The 21,962-nt window shown below is 45.4% G+C and overlaps 1 protein-coding gene across 4 annotated transcripts; it reads right to left on the bottom strand.

Annotated features, from left to right (window-relative positions):
* Nucleotides 1-6,924: 6,924 nt before the first annotated feature.
* LOC143034157 (uncharacterized) lies at nt 6,925-21,853 on the bottom strand. Of its 4 annotated transcripts, none has more exons than XM_076200103.1 (4): nt 21,719-21,853; nt 11,449-11,567; nt 9,016-9,201; nt 6,925-8,834 (listed from the first exon to the last, which is right to left on the bottom strand). In XM_076200103.1, exons 1-4 carry the CDS (start codon nt 21,729-21,731, stop codon nt 7,707-7,709), a joined length of 1,446 nt encoding a protein of 481 aa, XP_076056218.1. In that variant the 5' UTR covers nt 21,732-21,853; the 3' UTR covers nt 6,925-7,706. The 4 variants fall into 4 exon arrangements, with proteins under 4 accessions (XP_076056218.1, XP_076056219.1, XP_076056220.1 ...); XM_076200104.1 differs by having other exon boundaries at nt 9,016-9,198; XM_076200105.1 differs by lacking the exon at nt 11,449-11,567 and having other exon boundaries at nt 21,719-21,833.
* Between the last annotated feature and the right edge of the window lie 109 nt (nt 21,854-21,962).

Raw genomic sequence — 21,962 nt, 5'->3', positions numbered from 1 at the left:
GGTAAATCAGACTGATGAATTGAGAATCTGATAAACAAATAAATCATTAAATGAACGGATAAATAAATGTGATAAATGAAATGATAAATAAATTGTATAAATAAACTGATAAATAAATGTATAGAGGGATAAGGGTAAATAACTGATAAATAAATGTATAAATAAACATGATTAAACAACATAAATAGATAAATTAAAAGTACGCAATCGTTGGTCAGCATTGCTTCCAGTTCCCCTCTCCCCAGCATGGCCCTCCACTACAAACCAACCAACCCTCACCTCCTCAGACCACTCTCAAGGTCGCCGCGTAGCCCCTCGCTTGAATTTATTTCGAACGCATACCGGTGGTGCTCAAACCGTGGTTTTCATAGCCAACGACCCCACGAAATAAAATATTCCTAATAAAAATTGCCCTCGGTGGCAATAACCCTCTTTTATACACAAGTATCTTTCCCATTTTCATACAGACAGCTCTATTCCCTCTTCTACAACTACAAATCCCTACGCGACCGGGTGGTCCTATCCTTAGCTAGACTTATAGTCCAGGTTCCGTGATGGGGATTCATCACCCGACAACCAAACTCATACACTGGAGACAAGACCTCACTTAAGTTCCTTCCTTGTATACTAACATTTAGGCCACGGTCCATGCATGCACACACACACAACACACATACATTCAGTTTTCCATATAGAATGTATAAATGCTTGGAATAACTTAGGGGGTGATACAGTCCAAGCTGGGACAAATCATGACTTCAAATAATAAACTACGATCCTCAAAGGAACTGTACATTAAAGAGAATAGATGGACCCAATGGACATAGCTCTTTTTCTACACACTACAATTAAGATAAACGCGCTGCGCGCGCAGAGCAACCCAGCACATCACCGGGAGGATATTATCCCATATAGGAGGCCATATATGAACACTGAGCTCTCCTTCGGGAGGAGGTAAAAAAGCTGTCGAACGAAGAGTCCAGCATATGATACAAGACCCAAGGTGAATCTCCCTCTTTCCCTTTCATTCTCGCCCCACCAACACACAACCTCACGCACAGCATGCAAACACGACGGCAACAGATATTTCGTTTTCTCTCTCCATGTATTGTTTGAAAGCACTTCTTCCGCGCCATTCTTCGGTATAGAAAACGTCCTTCAGACTGATTTTCATATTTGCAACGAATATTCTCTCCTTTCAGGCATTTAGGAGAATCCAGGATAAGTATTTGCAAGGATACGATGCAACAAACTTCACAGTTTCCTGCAATAATTCTAGATCCATGCAGATGACGAGAATAAATATCTTGAAACAAGTGAAGGATTAGCTAATTTCATTTGAAACCACTCTCAATAAAAACAAATGTTTTACATGTACAATATATTTGTCACTACAGATATCGACCAATCCCTTCTGTGAAGTGATCCAAATAATCATCTAAATTTTCTTCTACAATATTCTGAGTCCATCTTTTCTACTATAAAATTGTATCGTTTATAAAACTTTTTTCACCCCAACCATCTCAAGAGCCAAAAGCAGGATCACTTAATATGAATTTAATAATGTTAACAATTTTTCAATAATCCTAGTCTTTTGACAAAACACTTGCAGGACCGGCAGATGGGCTTTTGAACCGGTCAAAGTTATGGTTTTTTTAGGACCTCGCTAAGTGAAGTATGTAAACGTTTATAACCGTATTTCCCCAGATCAAGACCCTACTTCCTAACAATCAAAATAATAAACTGAAAGTACCATAGGCTTCAGTTTTCCTGTTTGTTACTTAAAAATGGTCTTCACTGGCGTGTCAAGGCGATGTTCCAAGAGTACGCTGTTCCAACAGAGTGGGAAATAACACTTTATTTGTCCCTTCTCAAATGCAGAGGTCATGCTACGATCTTAAGTCCAATGGATTATCACGCGTTTACTACTTCTGCACTATTTCGTAATCCCACGTACGACGTAGACATCACCGCAGTGCAACCATAGGAAATATACCTCACACACCCACAGATCCTCACGCATTTCCTCCTCACATCACACCTCCACTTACACTTACATTTCGGTGGAACTTCACAGTGTATGACTTCACGCGACTGCCCTCTCAATTGGGCAACTTGTCTGGGCCCCTGGTTTCTTTCATTCGATTGCGGGTGCCCGTGTACTAGAACGCATTGTGGGCACAGAACGACCGTGCTGCCATCTTCCCCTAGGCAGTTTGGCACTTCAATGTTCCTTTCTCAGCATGATTACAATGAGCGCCTCTATCCTTGGGGACAATATCACAACGAAAGAGGTGGAATAAAGTGAAGATAATGTAGTAGAAGTTAATAGTGAAACCAACATTCTTATATTAGTGTGAGATAAGTTCCCGATCTAAGAAAGAATTAGGTAATTATTTACAACCACGCAAACAAGTTATTTCAAAATTAAACTTGGGTTGTCTGATATTTACTTTTTAAATTATTTTGATTATTCTGATATTAGTTTCTAACTCGAAGTAATGGCTTCTATTCCAATCCACCCCTATCTATCTTAGGTTGACGTTTGGAAACCCGATGATGGAGCCCTATTAAGAATTAACCAATCAGGCATTTTGAGTCCACCGCTGAACAAAGGTCTCTTCCATGCCATTCCATAACTCGCACGACGCGCCAACCTCTGCCACGTCACTCCTGCAAAGTTCTCCATCTCATCTCTCCATTTATTGGTAATTGCGCATCAGAAGGTAAAAAGGTTTGATTTTTTTTTTATAAATGAAACGTCACAGACAATTAATAATTCGAGACATGTGTGACGGCGACGGTGGTGGTGGTGATGGTGATGATGGTGATGGTGATGGTGGTAATGGTGATGGTGGTGAAGGTGATGATGGTGATGGTGATGGAAGAAAGACACGGGTCTGGGTCCAAGATTATTCTAGCATATTATTCTAACAGATTATTCTAAGCCCTAAGCTGCTTCTGAGTTAAGAATACACTCGAACCAAGACTCGTGTCTTCTGTATCCATCTTCCTCATCATGTTTTTCATAAATACACGAGTTACTCCAGGTAACTATATAAGTAATCCATAATGTGCAAGCGCATATCAAGCACACCTGAGTGTGCATGTTTCGAGTTAGAAAAGATTACAAAGTACCTTTGTGTATCATAAAATAGGATTTACGAGGACACAAAGTATTGCACTGGAGGCCAGGGCTGGAAGATGAATTGCAAACAGGTATATTGCACACTGTTGACTGTTACCTTATCATGATGGTGCTTTATGATCTTGGAAAGAATTTGAACATTTTTTTCTTCGTTCGTTCGTTCCTTAGTTTGCTCGTTCGTTCCTTAGTTTGCTCGTTCGTTCGTTCGTTTGCTCGTTCGTTCGTTCGTTTGCTCGTTCGTTCGTTTGCTCGTTCGTTCGTTCGTTTGCTCGTTCGTTCGTTCGTTTGCTCGTTCGTTCGTTCGTTCGCTCGTTTGTTCATTCGTTCGCTCGTTTGTTCTTTTGCTCGTTCATTCGTTCGTTCGTACGTTCGTTCGTTCGTTTACTCGTTCGTTCGTTTGCTCGTTCGTTCGTTCGTTTGTACGTTCGTTCGTTCGTTCGTTCGTACGTTCGTTCGTTCGTTTGCTCGCTCGTTCGTTCGCTCGTTCGCTCGTTCGTTCGCTCGTTCGTTCATTCGCTTGTTCGTTCATTCGTTCGCTCGCTCGCTCGCTCGTTCGTTCGTTCGTATGCTCGTTCGTTTGCTCGTTCGTTTGCTCGTTCGTTCGTTCGTTTGCTCGTTCGTTTGCTCGTTCGTTCGTTCGTTTACTCGTTCGTTCGTTCGTTTGCTCGTTCGTTCGTTCGTTTACTCGTTCGTTTGTTTGCTCGTTCGTTCGTTTGTTTAGTTTGTTTATTTATTTATTTTCTATTTATTTTTATCTATTTATTGAATACTACGCCCATGCCTCACGTTACCGACTTCCATTTCAAAGTGCCTGAAAATATGATTATTATTTTTTTTTTTAATGATCTCTTCTGCATTTGGGTGTACAATCTGAACGTATTTTTTCTATTTTGGATATTTTCTCTAATTTGTTTATTATAATTTCACAACTCAATTATCCTCCTGCTTCAAATGAAAAAATATAAATTATCTCCTTTTCATTTTGTCTAGTCGTATATATTTGTGTATCATCTTATCAGTATCAGATAAGTACTTCCTATATTTCGTCATTCATAATCACGTTATCCAGATGTTATCTCTTTGTATACTTTGTCATCAAATATGGTTTCAAGATTAATTTAACATTGACACCCCATCATCTTGATTCCTATAACACGGGTTCAATGAGAATAGCTTTGTAGTCTATACTTCTCTTCTTTTACTTCGAGCCTTAGCAGTATTTGGCTAATTATAGCGATTTTTCGGACGATTGATTCTGGGCGAGACAAGAATTTGTCATCTGCCGTCTTGCTCTTATCATCCGATTTCATCAGCATTTCCTCAATTCTCTCATTCTCCTTTCTTCGTGTGGGGTGGCTATCTATGCTGAGTCGTGGAGAAGTGTCAAGCTAACACACTTAATGTCGATTTAGCAAGGTTACGAGAATCGAATGATTGGCCAACCTCTCTACCTTTTGGCCTCTACACCAAGGGTTCTCAGCCTTGCTTGGCTCATGCACCCCTTTCACCCTTTGCCAGAATGTCATTCCCCCCTCCTTTCCAAGATTCCCCGTTTCAAAAGGTGCATTCTAAATAATATGCAGATATTATCGCACAACGTAACACTTTTCTAATCCTAAGATTAACCTGGGTCGGCACTGGTATAATTCCAGCTCAGGTGACAGGCCAGAGCCTATATTTGCTTTCCTCACTCCGTAAACTTAATGTGGTTACAATTCACCCCCAGAAAACCCAAAATTCACCCCTGGGGGTGAATTTCACCCCTAATGAGAACCCCTGCTCTACACGTTCCTCGTACGACAGGATTAGTGAACGAGTTTTCTACAGCGCAGTAGATTGATTGATTGATTGATTTACGAGTTTTTGGCCGACGGCCAGGCACTGGGACTACAGCGCAGTAGATTAATGAACTTTATATGTACTATTATTTTGTGGACGATACAATGAAATCCAGGTCTTTCTTTTTAGCAGACCAATAAAGAGGAACTGCTATTATGTTTAGTTTGACAAGCAGCCTTCAACATCAATTAATTGCATAATCAAATGCTGCGAGAAAATCGAAATGATACCGTCACTGGCCAGTTGCCGACTTGCCTTTTTTTTTTTTTTTTTTTTTTTTTTTTAACAGTTTGCGGTGCCCCCTGAGCTAATGCATCACACAAATCATAGATGTTGGTGAATTAGGCTTCAGACATTGGTTTAGCCTTTGTAGTTTTTCATTTTGTCTAACAATGTCCAAGAGTTTATACTTTGGCCTTTCGAAGTAAAATGATTACTTTGTCCAAGTCTTATTAAGAGTTCTAAGTACTGCAATAGTTTGACTCTCTCTTTTTCAACTTTGAAACTAGACACTATAAGGGTAAGAAAATCACTCATGACGAAAAGAATATAGATTGATAATCTCCCAGTATTAACAACTTAAAAACAAATGAATTTGATCGCCCGAATTTACAGCCGCTTAAGAGACAACTGGGAATCCCAGCCTCTCCTATTAATTTTTCATTACTCTTAACCAAAGTGATTAATGGTACATACGTAATACAGCCATTATATTTGCCTGCTTTAAATACCTTGACGTCTTTATCTTTCAAAACAAAAATTTTCTTGTGATCTAATTACTAGTCTAGAATAGGCTTTAGAATTTAATAATTAAGTCTGTTAGGTCCACCACTTTCGAGTGAAGTGTGATTGGAAGCACGCTTGGGTTTTATTTATGCTATGCTCGTTCACTTCAAGGAAGGATACATATTGCTACATCTTCTCGAAAATATTTATTTCCGCGCTCGCTCACAGACAGCGCTCGCTCACAGACAGCGCTCGCTCACAGACAGCGCTCGCTCACAGACAGCGATCACTCACAGCCAGCGATCACTCACAGCCAGCGATCACTCACAGACAGCGATCACTCACAGACAGCGATCACTCACAGACAGCGATCACTCACAGACAGCGATCACTCACAGACAGCGATCACTCACAGACAGCGATCACTCACAGACAGCGATCACTCACAGACAGCGATCACTCACAGACAGCGATCACTCACAGACGGCGATCACTCACAGACGGCGATCACTCACAGACGGCGATCACTCACAGACGGCGATCACTCACAGACGGCGATCACTCACAGACGGCGATCACTCACAGACGGCGATCACTCACAGACGGCGATCACTCACAGACGGCGATCACTCACAGACGGCGATCACTCACAGACGGCGATCACTCACAGACGGCGATCACTCACAGACGGCGATCACTCACAGACGGCGATCACTCACAGACGGCGATCACTCACAGACGGCGATCACTCACAGACGGCGATCACTCACAGACGGCGATCACTCACAGACGGCGATCACTCACAGACGGCGATCACTCACAGACAGCGATCACTCACAGACAGCGATCACTCACAGACAGCGATCACTCACAGACAGCGATCACTCACAGACAGCGATCACTCACAGACAGCGATCACTCACAGACAGCGATCACTCACAGACAGCGATCACTCACAGACAGCGGTCACTCACAGGACCGCGATCACTCACAGACAGCGATCACTCACAGACAGCGATCACTCACAGACAGCGATCACTCACAGACAGCGATCACTCACAGACAGCGATCACTCACAGACAGCGATCACTCACAGACAGCGATCACTCACAGACAGCGATCACTCACAGACAGCGATCACTCACAGACAGCGATCACTCACAGACAGCGATCACTCACTCACAGCCAGCGATCATTCACAGCCAGCGATCACTCACAGACAGCGATCACTCACAGACAGCGATCACTCACACACAGCGATCACTCACAGACAGCGATCACTCACAGACAGCGATCACTCACAGACAGCGATCACTCACAGACAGCGATCACTCACAGACAGCGATCACTCACAGACAGCGATCACTCACAGCCAGCGATCACTCACAGCCAGCGATCACTCACAGCCAGCGATCACTCACAGCCAGCGATCACTCACAGCCAGCGATCACTCACAGCCAGCGATCACTCACAGCCAGCGATCACTCACAGCCAGCGATCACTCACAGCCAGCGATCACTCACAGCCAGCGATCACTCACAGACAGCGATCACTCACAGACAGCGATCACTCACAGACAGCGATCGCTCAAAACCCAGAGCTTACTCAGAATCAACGATCACTCAAAATAGGCAGAATCGGTAGAACTGAACAAACTGTTTACTGGACACAACTGCCTGGGACATAAAATAAAACCAAAACATTAGGAACTGACAAAATTAATACTACAAAAATTATCTAACACTCAAATGATGTATGAAACAATACCTTATACGACATTAGTATAGCATTCATACGTGTGTAGATAGAAGCAAGTACTCTAAAAATAATCCTACAAGACCCGTCAAGGGTTTACAAAGAATTACCAAGACTTTTTATGACAACTGCTGTTCATATTTCAACGGATCTTAATTCCCTTTCGCCGATGACAATTCAAAATCAAAGCCCAAGACTGTGGAATTCTTTATGCCGACGAAGAAGAAACTAATATACTTCAGCAAGAGTTTGGTGTATTCAGTATACTTAATATAGCTTCCAAGTCTATTGGGTTTAGATTATTGAACCCACTTCCAGGTGTTGCATCTGGCGTCGGATGGGCTTGGGCGATTTCTTTACGGGATAACGAGGTTCTGGATAAGGTTGGTGTTCGATATAGGCCTCCGTCGCTTACTACCACCTCCCCGGTCGCCAGGTACGTCTCTAAATGTCTAATGATTTCAAGTATCTTATCTCGACTCCCATACGGCGAGAGATGAAGATCCTTCGAGTGGCGAATATATCCATGAGGGGAATCATCCATTTCTGGGATAAATGAAGTTTCCAAGGTGTCTGTCTGTGTAGCCCGGTTCTTCTTGAACACGGCCGAGGATTCCTGGTTGTCGATACAGTAGCCTTCTCGTTCCATCGAACTGGAAGGCGCTGTGACTGTAGGCAGTTCGTTGGTGGCCGGGGCGTTGGGAGGAGAGTCATCAGCGGCAAATGGAATAGCAGAGTTTATTTCATATGTGGCGGGAGGTAAGTCAGCGTCGGTGACGATGATGATCGGAAGAGCATCATTGACAACCGAGGATGTTTCAGCGCTATTGGGAACGATGCCCATCTCACTGTCATCGTCACTGGTTTGCTTGTCTGTATCGTAGCGCTCTGTTACATCACCGTCGTCTATGGTGAATGTAGAGTTCTTGTCAGCGACAGCGGTGATAGAGTAATCGTCGTCGGTCAAGTCATCATCAACGTCAGCGTTGAAGGAGTTTCCTTCGTTCATGAACAACTGGACAGCCACACTTCCGAGGGAATGTAGAGGAGCGATTCCGTCGAAGTCGAAAGATTCTTCGTTGTTCCGTTCGTTCTCAACCCACCACTCTTGGGCCTTCTCGATCATCGTCCCCTTCAGGTTGTGAGTTTCCCCCAGGGGCGGCTGGGGGGACTCTCCTCGTTCCATGTGGTCGTGAGCACTCGGGGTGTTCAGGTGCATCGTGACGAGCGGACACAGCCGAACCAATTCACCCAAGGTTCTTCGAAACTGCTTCATCAGAGGGTAGGGGCACATAGCCATGCGACGAATGCATGCAGAGTCCCATTCCAACTGACGCACACGCTGGGACAAGTCATCGCTACCGGCCTGTCGAAGAACAAGAAAAAAATGACTAGTATGTGAGAAATTGCACGTTTTCAAGTATTAATATAGCAAAAACAGTCAACTGTACACGTACAAATGAAGTCATGTCAATTCTTATAAATCAAACTTTATCAGATTTTGATACGATTGAGAACCACTAAAAGTTAACACTCCCCACTCTCACCTGACATAGGCGTATTCGAAGTAATCTGTCCTTCTCATAAGCGTCGGGCACGCAGGACGGCGCCCCGAACTCGTCACAGCTTTTGTGATGGTGTTCCTCCGTTGTGCTCTTCAACATGGCTTGACAACAGTCCGACCGTAGATTCTCTTCTTCATTGCCGAAAGCCTCCCCTAAGCCAGCCATCTTCTGGAGCACAGGGTGTCAAGAGGAATCAGAAACCTAATATACATTCCTTCAACATTATGTAATACGTTTTAATATAGTCTTGCTGCATTGCTTCTGACCTGGGCAGTGGGCAGGAGATAGGGGTGACTTCATCCATGAGGAGCTAAGATGAGAGGGGGGGGGAAGGTGGTGGATGGGAGAGGAATGGGTGGGAGTGGGTGCGAGCCTTTGACTTAGCTACCTCCCTTATAGGCTACCCCCCGTGTAAGGCGGAAAAAGCCTTTGGTATATGTATGTATGTATGTATGTATGTACCTCTCTTATAAGGAAGAAGCCGCCCTAGGTATATATAGATAGTTACAGAAAACCCCTGATAGTTTATCTAGCTAATCGTTTTATATATTGTTATTTTCATTTAACTATTTAATTTTCCCTGTCACCAGAAAGGTAATCTGATCGGCCAGCATACTTCTTCAGTTAAGACTGCGTGCACTAGTCTCTTGGCGGATATTCGGACTTAAGTCGACCTGAAATGCAATGTATTTCTAACTCATAATTGTAGGATGATGGAACGGATCTTGAACATGCAGCACTGGTGATTTTGATTCAGTTTTGTGTGTTATGCTGGTGGTGTTGTGGTGATGCTGGTGGTGGTAACGGTGATGCTAGTGATGGCGATGTTAGTGTAGGTGGAGGTGGTGGAGGTGATAGTAGTGGAGGTGATAGTAGTGGTGATAGTAGTGGTGATAGTAGTGGTGATAGTAGTGGTGATAGTAGTGGTGATAGTAGTGGTGATAGTAGTGGTGATAGTAGGGGTGATAGTAGGGGTGATAGTAGTGGTGATAGTAGTGGTGATAGTAGTGTTGGCCGAGATTATGGCACTACATGTCATACAAGTGCTAATTAAGGCAAGAAAAGACAATGCATTGAGTGCCGTAGTTGACTTCGTAAACTCCGTTGTGACGAGCGCTAATCCACCAACCTGCAACAGAAGAAGAGGACTTCTTGACGATTTTATTCGGTGTTGAAAGCACCTCAAGGAGGTTATTGAACAGCAGTACATAAACACTGGATACACGAGACAATACGATGGGAACCCTTGATCTAGATCGCTACCCCGTCCAGATCGAAACCTCAACTTACCGCAGCGTTTCTCAACCTTTTCCGACCTTAACACCCCCTGTTATGTCTAAACAGTCCAACACCCCTATCTTGTTATTAGAAGAATAAAAGGAAGTGAAGTGTACTGCTCTATTTATTTTCTTGAGAATTGAAATAAATTGACAATATTATTTGTAGAAGAAACAAGAACACCTTAGAAAAATAAAATAGCATGGAAAAAGTCAAGTATGCACAAGTAGGTAATCAATGACACATATCAATGCGATTTGTGTGCATCGCTTTCCAACACCCCCTATAATTTATTTCAGCACCCCCAGGAGGTGCTAGCACCTCAGGTTGGGAAACTAACTTAGCGGCATGATATTACAAAGGATTACAAAGGCGGAGCATGCCGACAGGAGACCTTTTGATCCATATCTAGGTCGGATGCGAAAAAAAATCATATTAATAAAATAATAAATAAAAACTATGACGTCTGCTGTCAACAGATTCGGTATTCATTACATTGCAAAAGTGAAGGAGAGCTGTTGTATGATCAGCATTCGTAGTTTTCTTTTATGCGCTTTCTGACAAGGACGACGCCGATACTAATAAAACAACACCTCTGTTTTTTTCAAGTCAGTTTATCTGTGTATCTGCGCCAATGTACCTCACCACTTGTTCCACCCCCACCCCCCTCCTAGTCTTGGATCCCCGTGTGGAATGTAGACATTTAATGAAATCAATATTTCAGGGACTTTAGACATCTCTACTGATCAGAGTCACGTAATTTTTTTTTTTTTTTTTTTTTTTTTTGTACTATTGGAGACTCGACTCCCACTTAAAATAGAATGATTATCACTTGTACCTTCTACTATCCTTCCTATCTATCGACCCCAGATATCTCCTTACCACCCTTATGACGAAACCTCTTCGGCAAAATACTTTCCCCAAGAATGGAAAACCCGTTACTTCTGATTCTATATTTCGGGTCCCTTACGTACGCGGGTGGCAAAATCTGATGCGCGTTGGTTTCGCACTCGCTTAGTTGTGGGTTCGAATCCCGTACTCCCTAAAGCGCATAGGACACGGGTGAAGATTTCGGCCGCAGTTACTTAGCGCCTCCCGGCGTAAACTCGTCACTTTCTGTCCCAAAATTCTACAAACCTGCGATGGTGTGGATGACAACATTATCATCCCGCGTGGCGACGAGGACGAGAAGGACGAAGATCGTGACAATGAAGACGACATCTGCTGAATCGGCTGTCCACGAGAATCTGCCTCTCCTACCGAGAGAAAAAAAGAAAAAAAGAAAAAAAGAAAGAAAAAAGAAAAAAGAAAGAAAAAAAAGGAAACACACAACATTGACGAAAATGTACCACACGCTCAGTATCTATTTTATCTATGAAATCGACAACGATAATAATAGATAAATAAATAAATAAACAAGCAAATAAATAAAACAGAATAGATAAAACGAAAAATAAAGTAATAAAACTAAAATAAAAAATAAAAAAGATAAAATAAAATAGAAAATAGAAATATTAACATTGGAATCCCACCAACTCTTGAATACTATTACATGCAGTCAGTGTTTTATCTTATCTCCTAATTACATTAATTCATTCTCTTATTTACATATTTATCTATTTATTTATTTTTTGTCCCCTATGTTCCGGTCATGTTTATTAATAATGTTATTACATCTTCATCTATTTTCTTCCCCAATTCCTCGTGATTTGTTAGCGACCAGGTGCCTATCGCTGGTCCCCTACACATTTATACAACACTCGTGTACGCATGCACACGCACACACGCGCGCACGCACACACGCGCGCGAACACACAACACACACACACACACACACACACACGCACACACACACACACACGCACGCGCACACACACGCACGCGCGCACACACGCACGCGCGCACACACGCACACGCACTTACACGCACGCGCACAAACGCACGCACGCACGCGCACACGCAAACGCACGCACACGCACGCGCACACGCACGCACACGCACGCACGCGCACACGCACGCACACGCACGCAGGCACACACACACACATACGCACACACACACACGCACGCACACGCACACACGCAGGCGCGCGCGCACGCACACGCACGCACGCTACGAACGTTGCTCCCTTATTTTGTAGTACTAGATAATACAAATACGTTAAGAACACGCACAAGACTGCGCGCGCACGCACACACGCATACAAGCAGACCTTTGCTCGGCTCGACGGCGCAGTGGTAGCGTACGCAACCGCTACTCCAGCGGCCCGAGTTTGAATCTCGTCCAGGGCAGAAATAATTTCAGTACCGCTGCTCTGAGAGCCGTTACTACAGCTCTCGTGGGTGGGGAGTTGGGGATGTGTGTGTAAGGCAGCACTACCCACAGATCGGTCATATGAGCTCAACTCTCATCCGGGAGGCTAATAGCTGTCAGTCACGAGTCCAAAACGTGATTCAAGACCATGGTGAATCACTTTTTTTCTTCTTTAAGACAATTCTGCTACTTGTTTCCTCAATGTCTAATGAAGGCACAGCTTCAATTATATTTACAAGTTTTCTCTATTGGCTACAGGCATAAAAGAAAACGTAATTTTGAGGGGTGACCATATATTATGACAGTTCCAAGTGGGAGGAGGGGATCAGGCAACATGATCAATTGGTGGGACTTATGCGGGGGGGGGGGCTAGTGGGGGGATGAAATAGGAATAGGGGAGGAAAGTACAAGGTAAGAGAGGAGGTTTGAAATAATAGGTAAAAACTGGGAGCAATGGTAGAATGGGAAGAACGTGAGAAAGGGGTAAGGGAGAAGGAAGTAAAATAGGTCCAAATAAACGAACAAACACCTGGGTTAGGCAAAACACGTTAGGAAAGATTAAAAAAAAAAAAAAAAAAAAAAATAGGACATCGAGAGCAGAGATAATACGTTGGGCGCCGAAACAAAAAATTGGGAATTTAAAAACACGGAGGGTATTAACAAAACCATAAACAAATCTTTGGAGGTGCAACCAAACCTTGGGAGGTTAAAACAAACCTTGGATGATTATAGAAACACTGCGAGTTCAAACAAACGTTGGTAACTAAAACAAACATTGGTAACTAAAGCAAACATTGGTAACTAAAGCAAATATTGGTAACTAAAGCAAATATTGGTAACTAAAGCAAACATTGGTAACTAAAGCAAACATTGGTAACTAAAGCAAACATTGGTAACTATAGTAAGCGTTGGGACCGGGAAAAGCGTTGGGGCCGGGAAAAGCGTTGGGGCCGGGAAAAGCGTTGGGGCCGGGAAAAGCGTTGGGGCCGGGAAAAGCGTTGGGGCCGGGAAAAGCGTTGGGACCGGGAAAAGCGTTGGGGCCGGGAAAAGCGTTGGGGCCGGGAAAAGCGTTGGGGCCGGGAAAAGCGTTGGGGCCGGGAAAAGCGTTGGGGCCGGGAAAAGCGTTGGGACCGGGAAAAGCGTTGGGGCCGGGAAAAGCGTTGGGGCCGGGAAAAGCGTTGGGGCCGGGAAAAGCGTTGGGGCCGGGAAAAGCGTTGGGACCGGGAAAAGCGTTGGGGCCGGGAAAAGCGTTGGGGCCGGGAAAAGCGTTGGGGCCGGGAAAAGCGTTGGGGCCGGGAAAAGCGTTGGGGCCGGGAAAAGCGTTGGGGCCGGGAAAAGCGTTGGGGCCGGGAAAAGCGTTGGGGCCGGGAAAAGCGTTGGGGCCAGGAAAAGCGTTGGGGCCGGGAAAAGCGTTGGAAAGACGCTGGGCGTTGGAAAAATGTTGGATTAGAAAAATTTGGGACTTAAAAACATTAGGAATTAAAAAGAAACAGAGTTAAAAGTTCGTAGGCAAACAGAAAAAAACTTGGAATTTACAAACATTGGAAGTTAAAAAAAAAATTAGGAGTTGTAAGAAAACGTTGTTAGTTAAAAAGCATTGTGCGTTTAAAATTTGCGAGAAAAAATAAAAACTGAAATGGAAGGAAAAATTTAGGAGGGAAAGGACACGTGGGTGGAGGGTATATATTGATGGGAAATAAACAGCTTTTGGAAATAATACGTTGGAGTGAAAACCACAGAAAATATTTGAGAGACATGTAGGAGAGAGAGAGAGAGCTGTGTCGAATAGGCATGGAGAATGAATTGGTAACTAGGGATGTAGGGAGAGAATTAACGAGACAGAAGAGGGAGGGAGGAAAGGGAAAAGGTGGGAGATGGCGAGGAAAGAAAGAAATGGAAGAAAAGGAGAAGAGTAGAAGAAGGGGAGAGGGGGAGACAGAAGGGGAGAGGGGGAGAGAGAAGGGGGAGAGGGGGGAAGAAGGGGGAGAGGGGGAGAGAAAGAAGGGGAGGGGGAGAGAAAGAAGGGGGAGAGGGGGAGAAAGAAGGGGGAGGGGAGAAAAAGAAGGGGGAGAGGGGGAGAGAAAGAAGGGGGAGAGGGGGAGAGAAAGAAGGGGGAGAGGGGGAGAAGAAGGGGAGAAGGGGAGAGAAGGAAGGGGGAGAGAGGAAGGAGAGAAAGAAGGGGAGAGAGGATGGAGAGAAAGAAGTGGGAGAGAGGAAGGAGAGAAAGAAGGGGGAGAGAGGAAGGAGAGAAAGAAGGGGGAGAGAGGAAGGAGAGAAAGAAGGGGGAGAGGAAGGAGAGAAAGAAGGGGGAGAGAGGAAGGAGAGAAAGAAGGGGGAGAGAGGAAGGGGGAGAGAGGAAGGGGGAGAGAGGAAGGAGAGAAAGAAGGGGGAGAGAGGAAGGAGAGAAAGAAGGAGGAGAGAGGAAGGAGAGAAAGAAGGGGAGAGAGGAAGGAGAGAAAGAAGGGGGAGAGAGGAAGGAGAGAAAGAAGGGGGAGAGAGGAAGGAGAGAAAGAAGGGGGAGAGAGGAAGGAGAGAAAGAAGTGGGAGAGAGGAAGGAGAGAAAGAAGTGGGAGAGAGGAAGGAGAGAAACAAGGGGGATAGAGGAAGGAGAGAAAAGATGGGGAGAGAGGGAGGAGAGAAAGAAGGGGCAGAGGGAGGAGAGAAAGAAGGGGGAGAGGGAGGAGAGAAAGAAGGGGGAGAGAGGAAGGAGAGAAAGAAGGGGGAGAGAGGAAGGAGAGAAAGAAGGGGAGAGAGGAAGGAGAGAAAGAGGGGGGGAGGAAGGAGAGAAAGAAGGAGGGGGGCGGAAGTAGAGAAAGAAGGGGGTGAGAGGAAGGGGGAGAGAGGAAGAGGGAGAGAGTAAGGAGAGAAAGATGGGGTAGAGAGGAAGGAGAGAAAGAAGGAGGAGAGAGGAAGGAGAGAAAGAAGGAGGAGAGAGGAAGGAGAGAAAGAAGGGGGAGAGGGAGGAGAGAAAGAAGGGGGAGAGAGGAAGGAGAGAAAGAAGGGGGAGAGAGGAAGGAGAGAAAGAAGGGCAGAGAGGACGGCGATAAAGAAGGGTACAGAGGAAGGAGAGAAAGAGGGGGGGGAGAGGAAGGAGAGAAAAGACGGGGGTGAGAGGAAGGAGAGAAAGAAGGGGGAGAGGAAGGAGAGAGAAAGAAGGGGGAGGAAGGAGAGAGAAAGAAGGGGGAGAGAGGAAGGAGAGAAAGAAGGGGGAGAGAGGAAGGAGAGAAAGAAGGGGGAGAGAGGAAGGAGAGAAAGAAGGGGGAGAGAGAGGAGAGAGAAAGAAGGGGGGAGAGAGGAAGGAGAGAAAGTGGGGGGAGAGAGGAAGGAGAGAAAGAAGGGGGAGAGGAAGGAGAAAAAGAAGGGGAGGGAGAGAGGGAAGGGGAGAGGAGAGGGAGAGAGAAAGAAGGGGGAGAGAAGAGAGAAAGAAGGGGGAGAGAAGAGAGAAAGAAGGGGGAGAGAAGAGAGAAAGAAGGGGGAGAGGGAGGAGAGAAAAAAGGGGGAGAGAGGAAGGAGAGAAAGTGGGGGGAGAGAGGAAGGAGAGAAAGTGGGGGGAGAGAGGAAGGAGAGAGGAAGGAGAGAGGAAGGAGAGAAAGTGGGGGAGAGAGGAAGGAGAGAAAGAAGGGGGAGAGAGGAAGGAGAGAAAGAAGGGGGAGAGAGGAAGGAGAGAAAGAGGGGGAGAGAGGAAGGATAGAAGGAGGTGGAAGAGAGGAAGGAGAGAAGGAGGTGGAAGAGAGGAAGGAGAGGAGGAGGTGGAAGAGAGGAAGGAGAGGAGGAGGTGGAAGAGAGGAAGGAGAGGAGGAGGTGGAAGAGAGGAAGGATAGAAGGAGGTGGAAGAGAGGAAGGATAGAAGCAGGTGGAAGAGAGGAAGGAGAGGAGGAGGTGGAAGAGAGGCAGGAGAGAAGGAGGTGGAAGAGAGGAAGGAGAGAAGGAGGTGGAAGAGAGGAAGGAGAGAAGGAGGTGGAAGAGAGGAAGGAGAGGAGGAGGTGGAAGAGAGGAAGGAGAGGAGGAGGTGGAAGAGAGGAAGGGAAGGAACAAGTGGGTGTGAATATTGGAAAAGGAAATGAGACAAGAAAACGTACGAGTCTTGTTTGTGTCGAAGATTAGAGGTGAAGCAAGAAAGCGAAATATGCTCGAGCTTTAGTCCCTTAATATGCCAGAGCTTTAGTCCCTTAAGTATCACCGATCAATCGTGAACAATACATCTTTACCGAGAAATCCCGAGGAACGGGTTTAAATACGACTACTTTCGGAAATATCTGAAAACCGTCTGTACACTTAAAGGCGCATTAATGATTGATGGGTGAAGGTTGAGGCGCCTCCTACCGTAGGCCCGTAGCTGCGACCGAAGCCGTCACTGTTGTTCTATTATTACGTTTGGACTGTTGGCGCAGGTAACAGTCACTGATGTGAATCGGAGAGAAGTGCGAGACTCGCACCCATAATTAAGCGATTCCGAAACCAAGACGCTTCCGATGACGTCATCAACGCGCCCTCAGAAGTGGGTACAAAGGATTACAAAGGTGAAGCATGCCGATAGGAGACCTTTTGGTCCATAACTAGGTCGGATGCGGAAAAAGTATATAATAATGATCAATATTAATTAAGTATGATAATATAAATAATAGAATAAATAAATGCATAGGTATAGTTATAATAAACCAGCAGATAAATAGTAAATAAATTGACATAACTAATATGAGAGGGACAATAGAATGATTACCCCGTAGTAAGTGACCGAGTTACCTTCAACACTTTTCAATTAAAAGAAAAATAATAATGATAAATAAATAAATAAATAAAAATAAATAAAATAAAAGTTTTTCCACCTTCAGAACCCCCATTTCAATCTAACCCTCTTGTTGTGACATCGATTTGACCATTGATAAGCACAAGAATCAAGCGCGAACGACCTTCTTGAAAGGTCCCTGTCCCGTCTATTATGGACTTTGACCTTCCAGGCATCATAGTCCTTCGCCATTATCCTGACCTACCACGCCTCGAGTACGCAACATTTCCCCCCCGAGGCCGCCTAGTTACCCCCACGAGTTTCTACAAACAAGATTGAAATCGAAAACGCGACCTTCGTGTGGGCCCTAGACGCCCCAATTACTTTCACACCTGGACACCTTGGTGGTCTGTTGAGACACCAGACTCCCCTCCCGGTTCTCCATGAATCCTCAGGACCAACGAGTGTTTTCACTTGGCCACAATAAGCTGCCAAATAAATACCCAGGGAACGTGGAGGGCAAACAACAAACATCTTCTAAGAGGGTAATGGGGTGCTAGGGTTAAGGATCAAGAGGACAAGGATCAGTGCATGGGTTGAGCGAGCTTCAAATCAAAGGATCCACACGTGGGTCACGTAGGCACATATGGAAATAAAATTATATAAAATGGGGAAGAGTAATGACAATGAATGAAAATGAACGAATGACAAAAGAGGAAAAAGAAGAATAAGAGGAAAAGGAGAGGTGCGTGCGCGTGTGTGTGCGTGTGTGTGCGTGCGTGTGCGCGTGTGTGTGTGCGCGTGTGTGTGCGCGTGTGCGTGCGCCTGTGCGCGTGTGCGTGCACCTGTGCGTAGGCGTGTGTGTGCGTGTGCGCGTGAGTGCGTGTGTGTGCGTGTGCGCGTGAGTGCGTGTGTGTGTGCGTGTGCGCGTGAGTGCGTGTGTGTGTGTGCGCGCGCGTGCGTGTGTGTGTGTGCGCGCGTGCGTGTGTGTGTGTGTGTGCGCGCGTCCGTGTGTGTGTGTGTGTGCGCGCGTCCGTGTGTGTGTGTGTGCGCGCGTCCGTGTGTGTGCGCGCGCGTGTCTGTATGCGTGCAAACGTGAGTGCGTGTATGCGTGCGAACGTGAGTGCGTATATGCGTGCGAACGTGCGTTTATGCGTGCGAACGTGAGTGCGTGTATGCGTGCGAACGTGCGTGTATGCGTGCGAACGTGAGTGCGTGTATGCGTGCGAACGTGCGTGCGTGTATGCGTGCGAACGTGCGTGCGTGTATGCGTGCGAACGTGCGTGCGTGTATGCGTGCGAACGTGAGTGCGTGTATGCGTGCGAACGTGCGTGCGTGTATGCGTGCGAACGTGCGTGCGTGTATGCGTGCGAACGTGCGTGCGTGTATGCGTGCGAACGTGCGTGCGTGTATGCGTGCGAACGTGAGTGCGTGTATGCGTGCGAACGTGCGTGCGTGTATGCGTGCGAACGTGGGTGCGTGTATGCGTGCGAACGTGGGTGCGTGTATGCGTGCGAACGTGCGTGCGTGTATGCGTGCGAACGTGCGTGCGTGTATGCGTGCGAACGTGCGTGCGTGTATGCGTGCGAACGTGAGTGCGTGTATGCGTGCGAACGTGCGTGCGTGTATGCGTGCGAACGTGCGTGCGTGTATGCGTGCGTGCGTGTATGCGTGCTTGCGTGTATGCGTGCGTACGTGTATGCGTGCGTGCGTGTATGCGTGCGTACGTGTATGCGTGCGTACGTGTATGCATGCGTACGTGTATGCATGCGTACGTGTATGCATGCGTACGTGTATGCATGCGTACGTGTATGCATGCGTACGTGTATGCATGCGTACGTGCTTGCGTGTATGCGTGCGTACGTGTATGCGTGCGTACGTGTCCGTGTATGCGTGCGTACGTACGTGCGTGTATGCGTGCGTGTATGCTTGCGAACGTACGTGTATGCGAGCGAACGTGCGTGTATGTGTGCGAACGTGCGTGTATGCGTGCGAACGTGCGTGTATGCGTGCGAACGTGCGTGTATGCGTGCGAACGTGCGTGTATGCGTGCGAACGTGCGTGTATGCGTGCGAACGTGCGTGTATGCGTGCGAACGTGCGTGTATGCGTGCGAACGTGCGTGTATGCGTGCGAACGTGCGTGTATGCGTGCGAACGTGCGTGTATGCGTGCGAACGTGCGTGTATGCGTGCGAACGTGCGTGTATGCGTGCGAACGTGCGTGTATGCGTGCGAACATGCGTGTATGCGTGCGAATATGCGTGCGTGCGTGCGTGTATGTGTGTGCGTGTATGTGTGTGCGTGTGTGTGTGCGTGTGTGTGTGTGTGTGCGTGCGTGCGTGTATGTGTGTGCGTGCGTGTATGTGTGTGCGTGCGTGTATGTGTGTGCGTGCGTGTGCGCGTGCGTACGTGCAAGCAGTTATAAATGGCAAAACTTCTAGATGGAAAATGTTACGAGTGGAGTTCCTTAGGGTTCCGTTCTTGGGCCACTTCTATTCATCGTATATGTAAACAATAGAACGCGTACTGAAATATGTTGTCTTCAAATTTGCTGACGATAGAAAACTACAGAATGGCAAATGATCACTTAAGCCATTTAGATATTCAAGAAGGTTTAGATTAACTACAGCAGTGGTTTGAAAAGTGGCTAATAAAATTTAACACAAGTAAATGTAAGGTTATGCACGTAGTCGTAGGTAAAAATAATAAGCATGATTACAAGTTATTTGGAAATCCGTTAACAAAAGTGGATAGTGGAAAAGTCCTCTGCGTAATTATCAGAAATGATCTCGAATCATTAAGCAGTGTATTTCCTCCTCAGAGAAAGCAAACAAGATTCTAGTACAGATTTCGTGATGTTTTGATTCTAAAAGTCTGCCACTATCAAGCTGTATAAATCGATAGTCATCGAATCTCAAAGACATTGACAGATTGGAAAAAGTATAAGGGCGAATCACAAAACAATTCCACATATGAATAAATCATACGAAAATAGACAAACATGAATCTATTTCTCCCCCCCCCCTCAAAAAAAAAAAAAAAAAGAGGGATTTGATACAGGTCTTTAAGAATCTAAAGGGAATTGACAACGTCAAAAGTGACGAAATATTCACACTGAATGCGAATCGGACAAATAATAGTCTTAAATTGTTAGGAAGCAGATTTATTTTGGAAGTGGGTAGAAACAACTTCGCCAACCGTGTGTAGTATATGAAAGTATAAACTTCCTGCAGAGGCTGTGCAATGTAGCACAGTTCGAAGTTAAGAATATTTTAGATAAACACTTAAGAAAAATGCTGTAATGCCTGTCATTTATTCTATTTATTTGTTTATTAATTTAATTACCATTACTTATGGTTGTTTATTATTTACTATTTATGAATTCTTTATCCGTTTTTTTATCATTTGTTTTATCTATTAACTTCTTTTTGCGTTCGACGTAGCTATTGACCAAAAGGTCTCCTGTCGGCATACCATTATCATTGTAATCCTTTATGTTCTCGTGTGCGTGCTTGTGTGCTTGTGCGCGTGCGTGCATGTGCATGTGCGTGCGCGCGTGTGCGTGCGTATGCGTGCGTGTGTGTGCATGTGTGTGCGTGTGCGTGTGTGTGTGCGTGCGTGTGTGTGTGCGTGCGTGTGTGTGTGCGTGTCGTGCTTGTGTGCGTGCGCGCATGTGTGCGTCCATTCGTGTGCGCGCATGCGTGTGCTTGCGGGTGCGCCCGTAGTATACATACGATCGCATCCATGTGTGTGTGCGTGTGCGCGCCTGTAGTGTACACATCAATCTCAATACATTCTATCCTCTTCCTACAGCGTCTTTTACTGCTTCATACTTGTGCATTCGTTCCAACCATTGGAGCAACCAAACTTCACGACGAGAATAAATTCATTTCTTCCTCTTAGATTTATACCAAACCAGAGGACCTTCAGCCATACCCTATTCACTTTGAAAGATGGATAAAACTATCGTACAAACATTAAGAATGATTATAAAACTATCGTGTATGATTTTCAATTCTTTAAACCAAAACATATCATAATGCAGCCATACCAAGACCATATCCCTATTCACTTTGAAAGATGAAAGATAAAACTATCGTATAAACATGAAGAATGATTATAAAACTATTGTGTATGATTTTCAATTCCTGAAACCAAAACGTATATCATAATGCATGTCAAGAATAGAAGTATAATTACAGTATATTATTCTTTAATCACAATTTCATGAATAATCGACAAGAACTAGGAGAATATTGTTGTGTTAAATATTACGAAATCTGCATTGGTCCAGCTACGGTTTGTACACACAAACCCATTTCCAAAGAGAAACTCGTTCTACCCTTCACAACAACACGAAGATCTTACCTGATAGTCCCATATTCTAATCGTTGATGACCACCACAGCGTGTAACACCAAATTTCTACAATTCCTTCCCCTTTTGCACACCTAAAATAACTACTGAACAGCACAGCAGATCAAACAAGACTAGAATTGGTTCGTTGGATTCAAAATTGTTCGAATTGGCTCAAGAGTCCAAACGAAGCTCGAATTGTGAATCGCAGTTTGAAACGGCTTCGAATCCTGTTCGAATTATATGCAGGCGACATA

This window comes from Oratosquilla oratoria, chromosome 17 (genome assembly GCF_046742065.1).
Source record: "Oratosquilla oratoria isolate Oo_2021 chromosome 17, ASM4674206v1, whole genome shotgun sequence".
Classification (NCBI taxonomy): domain Eukaryota; kingdom Metazoa; phylum Arthropoda; class Malacostraca; order Stomatopoda; family Squillidae; genus Oratosquilla; species Oratosquilla oratoria.
The sequence above is the reverse complement of the archived record's forward strand: the minus strand, read 5'-3'. Positions and strand labels throughout refer to the sequence as shown.